Below are 8424 nucleotides of genomic sequence, written 5' to 3' on the forward strand. Positions count from 1 at the left end.
TAACAATGTAAAATTATTTATTTAACTGCATATAAGAGTGTATCGTCTATGCAGGGAGACTAAAATTATTATTATTTCCAAATGTTGACTTTTTAGATACAAGTTCAGTTAATATAGTGTTGCATATTACTGTCAAATATGTTACATTTCTCTGCATGCTCCCCTGACCTATCAAAACAAGAAGAATGACCTATTTGCATGTCTTTGCACTACCAATCCATACTGCTTTCTTTACAAAGCAATGATAAATACTCTGAAAATAATCATCCATCTCAATGCAAAATAACAGTCACACTCCACAGACTCTCTGGCGCACTGTTGTCAATTTGCACTCTGCGTTCAAGTTTAAATGTCTTTTTTTCTCATTGCAACGTGTTCACCCGAACAAGACAGCGCTGAAGTCAGAGAGAGGTCAAGCGCATATGAATGAGATGAGAAAACTGTCAGCTACTTTTACATTACAGAGAAAGAACAGCGATGCATCCATCTCTAGACAACAGCTGTGCAACAATCACAGAAAGTTCAGCAGTGAATTTAAATGCAGCTCAATATCTGGCTATGGAAAACATTCTGACAGGCTTAAAAAATATGGAACTTTCCGTTATTTAGGGCTGCGTAAGTGCAGGTTAAGGTTAATAGTTACGTAAGGCTCGCCTTGACTGTTATGTAACTTTTGGAAAGTACATTGTCATTTTTCGTTCTTAAGCAAGACGCTTAGGAAAATAAATACGGCTAAGGATGAAATGAAGATTCTCTCCCTGAAGAAATTTACAACAAGTAGGCTAATGTGATTTTTGTTTAATGTTCAAATGTCGAAAAGCTTTGACTTGATTTGAATCGCACTTTTGCGTTCGGACTGCATTTGAAAATTAGACAAAACATATTTTAATGTACATATTTTTGTTCCATGTGGTAAAATTCCGACCCCCCCCCCTAAAAACATCAGATATTTATTCCTTGTGACAATTCATAAGCCTCTGTATTTATGTAAGAATCGTTCAAGTTTGCCTAAAATATTTTTGTGTTATATCCAAAACAATGCAAAAACATATTTACGGCTGTAGCATGTTATGTTCTGTGCGCCTTTAATGTGGTGTTATTACGTTTGCAACACCTAAATGGATTTTTACTTTCTTTTTTTTTCCTGCTAGTTTGTCTTAAATTCAGTTTGAATATTGGGGTTACCACAACAGAAACAGGCATGGATATCTTAGTTAACAGTCATATCCATCAAATAATCTAACATAGCCACATTGTAATGGCGTTTGTCCATGGATATGATTGTTGTGCTTTTATTTTCTGGGGGAAATAGGAGTAATGAGGATAACAGGCGAGCGAAACGACTTCCTTCAAAAATGTGCATTCCATTGTACGGATCAATACATAACACTTTCTACTACTACTCTAACGGTGCATGAATGAAAATGTACCAGAACGTTTGAATAGATAGAGTGTTAAATAGAGTCGAACAATTCATTTTATTACCACCATTCACATATCTCAAAACCTAATAACCCGTGGAAGGAAAATATGAACATATTTTGAAAAAAAATCACCTCCGACATAATGCATTCCGTATTCGCCCGTACTGTTGGATGTGCCAATATGTTTATATTTTCCCGAAGTCAGTATCTCCTCCTGTCGGTGGGCTATTTCTCACGCGCATGCACGCGCACGGCAGTCTGCACTTGTGCACACCCCCAAGAGGAACATGTAAACATTGTAGCGTATATTTCATTTTCCTTTAAGTGACTAAGCACCTCTTTGCAACTAGCATGTCGTCGGAACACATTTAAAAACAAAAATACATCCAAATGGCCACGAATTAGAAACACTGCAATGCTCGATTCATTAGTTGCATAGCCTTGGGGCACAGTTTAAATTTACACATGCTAATGATCTTGTGTTATCTGAGACACACACACAAAGTTGCATGCATGCAGTAGGCTACTCCTAATAGTACAGACCGCGTGCTTGCCTGGACTTAAGAGCGCTCAGATTGCCCCCCTCCCTCCATAGGTAGAGGTCTCCTTTCTTATTCTGGAAAACGTTGCACTTTCTGACCGTGAAGAAATGCGCAATGATTAAACGATTTATCATTTTGTATATTTTAATACACAAGCATGTTTTGCAGTGAGAATTGCGCACTGGCGATATTAAGCACGCTCATGATCACGATGTGCCTAATGGGGCGATCAAGCAAGTTGCTACCAAGAACAAAAGCCCTCTTCTTGGACTAAAGTCCTTCACTCCTACCATATACTGGCCCCAAACAAGCATAATTATATAAGGCCGTGACGAGAGTTAAGTAATGCAAACTATTTAAATAAGACCAAATAGAGAAGTGAATTCGTCACGACTTGACATTTTAATGCATTAAAACGTTACTCTGGGGACTTGGTTATTTTAATTTCTGACAATAATGAGGGGTACAAAAGTGAAATTAAATTACTTACAAAATAATTCGTCCTGCTGAATTAGTGGAGCAAAATATAAAAGCAGGCGCTGGTTGTATTTAGGGCTGAAATGTCATTTTGATTTGTGTAATTCATATTTCCTTCTTTAAGCGTTAAATCCTAACTCTTGTTAACACCAGGGGTTATTGTTATTGTGGTTATGTAATAATTTAATTTAGACTCATTTCTAAATGAAATAAATAGAAATAATAAATAGGTTAAATTGTGGAGTTGGTATTTCTCCAATTCAATCGTTTAAAGCACAGTCGAGAAATAAAGTATTGAAGACATTGTTTTTATTGTTGTACGTTTAATTCTTTAATATTGTACGAAAAGTAACCAAACATTATTTTGTAAACTAAATTTTACATACCCTACGAACGCATTTTCCATAAATACCGATTATCTCTAACATGTTACCGGTCCTTTACATGCTGATAAATTGAGTTATATACAAGTAATAATTGCTTGCAATTGCCAATGCAATAGACAGTTTTATATTTGATCACTTACATAAACAAGATTGACACGGAGCTTCAGGCTTTCACTACACGGTTTATCGACATGACATTAAATAACAACAACTGTGTGCTACTCAGACTGGACTGGAGACGAAATGTTGCACTGGATACAAAAGCACATTAATACTAATCGGTTAGGTAAACGTGTAGACTGTGGTAATACTGGGTAATTCACATTTGGTACACATAAACTATAACATTCTTTTCAGTCAAGACTATTCATCGCAATATTCGTAAAACCATCTCATTTTCCATATATTTAGGGACCACATTTTTTTTTTCTCACAAATTCCCTTAAACTGTATTATGACTATTTACAAAATAAAAAATTTAAACTAGGTGAATCGTTATGTACAAAAACAAAAAACAGGTTGTGACCTGCTGGTAGCATGCAACTGGAGTTCTCTGTGCAGTCTTCCGAAAATATGAAGAACAAAAAAAAAAAGAAAGAAAAAAAAAAGAGCAAAAGAAATGGAGGACAAAAATCGGGAAAAGGCTGTCAAGAGCGTTGCACACCCCGTCCATGCACTGCTCTCTCTAGACAGAAAACCTTTCAGATTCTTCACATTGTGTGTGTATGTAGGTCCACGCGAGAATAGGCTGACTTTTGAGTCTTGGTTCCAAAGCAGTCTTAATTCTGCAGTCTTTTGAAAATATTTACACGTACCATTCATTAAAATTTGACGAAAGGGTGCTGTGGCTGCTCGTGTGGTGAACTGTGGATGATGCTGGTGATATGGAGCTGCTGCTCTGGTTTTCTGTGGAAGGGGACACGATGGTGGGCGGCGTGGAGGACTCGTAGCCGGAGCTGGCTGCTGGGGAGGGTTGGGGTCCTTGAGACGTCGCCTCGTGAACCTGAGTCCAAGACAAACATAAATCAGTGTACATGAAACTATAATTTCACATGTGCCTCATAATTTCGAATCTCAAACTGTACCATCCGATTGCGCCTGAAAATAGTATAGATTCTGTCAGATTGTGTTTAGCTTTATATTTAGATTATTTAGCGTTAGCTTTTATATCAAAATCACATATCATTTGGTGCATACAGCAACATTATTCAACACATTAAAAACATTGCATAAGAGGCCATAAATAAAAGTAAACAGTAAAAAGCGTTATTGTTAAATCAGTGCAGAAATTAAATGAGACAAAATAATGGAAGAGAGAGAAAAAAACGAAACAAAATAATCTAGGTGAATAAAAAAAAAAAAAACATATACATATATATATATATAATGCACGGTAATGTTGTTACCTTCATGTGTTTCCGGAGGGAGCTGGGATGTGTGTAGGATTTATCACACATTTTGCAGAGATATGGTTTGTCAGAAGTATGGACGTGCATGTGTTTCTTGCGATCACTGCTGTTCGCAAAGCGTCTGTCACAGCCTTCATACTCACACTTGAAAGGTTTTTCACCTAACAAAAACAGAGAAAACATCTCTCAAAATACGCATTTTATTAGGCCAGCACGTTTATTTATTTTTATTAAAATGTTACATTTGGAGGTGCATACATACAGCAAATAAATATGAGCAAATATAAACGCGTTAAAAAGTTCCTTTCCATATTCCACTTCGAAACACGACTCACAAAAGAATATCTATTGAAATTTCACCCAAATTGTTTGCGTTATTTTGCAACGGTGCTGTAGTCATGTTTAATGTGTTATTTATTATATAACCTATATCGAATAGAAATAATAATTCGCGTACCGGAATTGTGCTGGCATGAAAATTATCGATAGGACAAAGAAGCAAATAATGATCAATTACAAAATAATATTAGCATTATTTGTTTGCCATTTTAAGTCCCATAATTACAACATATACACACAATCTGTTATCAGTAACATAGCAATGAATATACATGGGGAAAATGCATTTCTTACCGGTGTGTGTTCTTTTATGGATTTTCAGATTTTCCGATCTGGCAAATACTTTTCCACAGCCGGGGAACGGACACGGGAACGGTTTCTCTCCTGTGTGCACTCTGATGTGATTCACAAGTTTATACTTTGCTTTAAACGGTTTCCCTTCCCGGGGACATTCTTCCCAAAAGCAAATGTGATTCGACTGCTCCGGTCCCCCAACGTGCTCCACCGTCAGGTGGGTCACGAGCTCGTGCATGGTGCTGAAAGTTTTGTTGCAGGACTTTTTCGGATTCGTCAGCTGCTCTGGTTCGACCCATTTGCAGATGAGCTCTTGCTTTATGGGCTGTCTCATGTAGCGAAAGAAGGCCCCTGCCCCGTGATGGGCAGCCATATTCATGTTCATGGGGCCATAGCCGTGCAACTGCGTCGAGGCGTAGTGCTCGGACCTGGGGCTCGCGACGTGACCGTATTGCTCGGCCCTGCCGTACATGTCCCCGGAAAAGCCCAGGCGCATCTGACTGTTCACCACATTGGAGGACGCGTGCGTGGCCGCTTGCTCGTGCAGTCCTGGGAAGAGCAGGTGCCCAGCGGCGTCAGAGTGTCCATGTGGTCCAGCGAAACTTCCAGCGGCGGAGGCGAATAGACTGTGCTGCGCGCTCGTGGCGTCTCCGAAGCCCCGATTGCGAAAGAGAAAGTCCCGAGTGGAGTTAAAGGCGGCGGTGGAGTACGAGCTGACATGAGTAGGGTGATGATGGTGTCCCAGGGCAGCGGCGGCGGCGTAGCCGGGCGCTTGCGAGGAAAACGCCGTTTGCCCAGAGCCGAGGTCGTGCGAGCTGTGGTTGATTTTGAAAGCGCCCATACCGTCGGCGAACGGATTGATACCCAAAGCTACTTCTCTGTCTGTAACTTCGCCTGTTGAGTGATGTCTGGTGGAGCCGAAAGTAGTCACTCCAATGGTGGGATATTGTGGTCCTGCGTCCAAGAGCATCTTCAGTCTGCAGCGGAGGAGACTGAGAGAGGAAGAATTTCTAGCAATTGTCTCTGCTTGCTATTTCTCTGACTCGAGTCTGTGCAAGGCGAACTCCGATCCCCTATTCCTATTTACTTTTAGTGGAGAGGAATTTCCATCTCCTGCTCATCCGATGCGCACGCAAATCATGTGCAATATTGTCTTTTGCGGTTTATCTTCCTGTGGCGCAACTTTCACCTCCTCAGTCAGGCGGTGAGCTTCAGACTGATAGTCGCAATCATTCCTGCAGATAAATGAATTGAAAAGACAACACAGTCCACCCCTGATGAATGGGGAAGGAGGGGGCAACACGTGACCCCGTGCTTGGGCCATCATTGGAGAGGGCGCTCTCCCCCTACTAACATTCACTCACCAAATAACAGCCCGCCATGCCTCAGCATCAGTGCTATTGGTCGGTTTACATCATCAATCTATGGGATTGTCGGGAGGTTGCTGACTGTGATTTTGCTCTGGATGTTGAAATTCAGAAAACAGAGTTTAGTGAATGCATGGCCGAATAATAGCTTTTGTCCTAGACGGAGTACTTCCACGTTTGGCCTACTTATGTGGAAGCCTGATGCTCTGAGAAGAACCTGGCGCGCATCTAGTAAACACTGGCTGAAATGTGATATAGTGTTGCCTGTTCTTATAGCATTTGGTTTTTCAGGATGAAACGCACGAGTTCCATGTCGTGTAAAAAAATAAATAAAAAAAATGCTATGCTTCAGTTTTTTTTTTTCTCCATAAACGTGTAAGAGTAAAAATTGCACCTTGCAATATTCATGCCTTAAGTTAAAATCGTTTTTTTTTTTTTTTTTTTTTTTTTTGCACTGGCATGCTATTTGCAACTTAAAAAAAAAAAAAAATGTCAACGGTACAAAATAATAAATATAAAGATAAATATAAAGATATTTGTTTATAAAGATACTAAATGCAATGCAGGATCGGGCCGTGGCACTAATGCATAAAGTTTCTGCCTACTTTAGCAGTTGGCATTTCATGTTTGTTTGACGTTCTTTACATGCATCTTTTAAATGAAGTTTTCCCTTTGAGAGATGTCTGAGAAAGTCACAGATCTTGCTTATGCAAAACACTTTTGTTGTACTGTTGTTGGAATTTAATAATTGTTTTGACATTTACACTAAATATTTTAAACGAGAAACTCTCTTTTTTTTCTTTCTTTAAAAAAAGCCACATGCTCTGTGCACTCAGTTATAGGTCTTCTGCAGATGCCTTAAAATTCCAAATAATAGATTCAAACTTGTGAACGAGGAGTCTCTTTCCGTTAATCATATGTTATTTATATTTTTAACCTATGTTTTTGAAAGATTAAGGCCGTAATGTTTCACCCTTATGTGTGTTAAAGTTGTGGGTTGTGGAAGTTGTGAAGTGGGATTTCTCTCTGCAGGAAACTCCGGCGGCTGGAGTTCAAAGCCACATGAACAGACGAACCATTAAAATATAATCCAGACTGCAGCCTTCAGCTCCATACACTCCCAAACTCCTTCCAGAGAGAGAGAGAGAGAGAGAGAGGGGGCCAGGCGAAGCTGTTAAGTTGAATGTTTTGTCTGAAGGACGTTATCTTTATCAAATAAATTTGGAGGATGTCTTCAACAGGTGAGAAACGGTAAGACTCGTAGCGTGGGGACGAAATAAGTTTTGGAGGCTGGAATCATTGGGAAGTATTTACCGAGCACAATAATAATAAAAAAAATAGATAAAACTAGAAATAAGTTTATTATTATTATTATTATTATTATTATTATTTGTATTTTATTTTCATACACACAAATTAAATATATTAAAGACTGGACACATTGAAGGGGTAGGTGTAATAAGGAATAATTTATTATTATTATTGTTTTAAGTAAATTAATATTTTAAGTATTTATGTTTTAAGTGCCATTTAACCTAATTTTATTTAATTAAATAAATAATTAATTTATATCTACTAAAAGTATTAATATGCCAAAAATCTAAGCTTATGTAAAATAGTTTTTTTTTTTTGTTTTGTTTTTTTTTTACTATCTGTACTAAGTGTGTGTGTGTGAGAGAGTTTTTCTTAGAAATTGACCTTTTTTTCTGCATTGGCATTTTTAATCAATGTCAATGATTTTTGGGCAATAGCTGACTTTATTCCGAGTGTTATATTTTATTGTATTTCTTGTCAAATTAAACTCGCTATGTATCTTGTCATATGTTCCCGTCTACCCAGCAAAAAAAGCAGCTGAAAATAAACTTTTCGTTACGTGCTAAAGAAAAGCATCAAGAATGCAACTGCGACCCATTCGACCCCGAGCCCCAGCCATTTGACTAACATCTTCACTATTCGTCATAGTTCAAACAATGTTTGCTTATTTATGACACGGATGGCGTGGTTTTGTCACTAGAAGTCTGACAGATCAATTCATGACCGTTCTCAAGGGAATACCAATTTACTTGCATCAATAATTTAATGCATCTTGACCCTGATTAAAATGAATCCGCCTAAAGTTGAAGAAATGTCCAAGGTCACACTTTTATTATTTTAATAGATTACAATTGTGGATTTTAGACTGAAGT

At 38.3% G+C, this 8424-nt stretch overlaps 1 protein-coding gene across 1 annotated transcript; it reads right to left on the reverse strand.

Moving 5' to 3' along the window:
- Window positions 1-2739: 2739 nt before the first annotated feature.
- LOC306863222 (zinc finger protein ZIC 1-like) lies at window positions 2740-6114 on the reverse strand. Its single transcript, XM_079406462.1, has 3 exons — window positions 4872-6114; window positions 4236-4399; window positions 2740-3832 (listed from the first exon to the last, which is right to left on the reverse strand). The coding sequence occupies exons 1-3, from the start codon at window positions 5839-5841 to the stop codon at window positions 3635-3637; spliced, it is 1332 nt and encodes a 443-aa protein (XP_079262588.1). The 5' UTR covers window positions 5842-6114; the 3' UTR covers window positions 2740-3634.
- Between the last annotated feature and the right edge of the window lie 2310 nt (window positions 6115-8424).

This window comes from Barbus barbus, assembly GCF_936440315.1.
Source record: "Barbus barbus genome assembly, chromosome: 44".
NCBI classification, from domain to species: domain Eukaryota; kingdom Metazoa; phylum Chordata; class Actinopteri; order Cypriniformes; family Cyprinidae; genus Barbus; species Barbus barbus.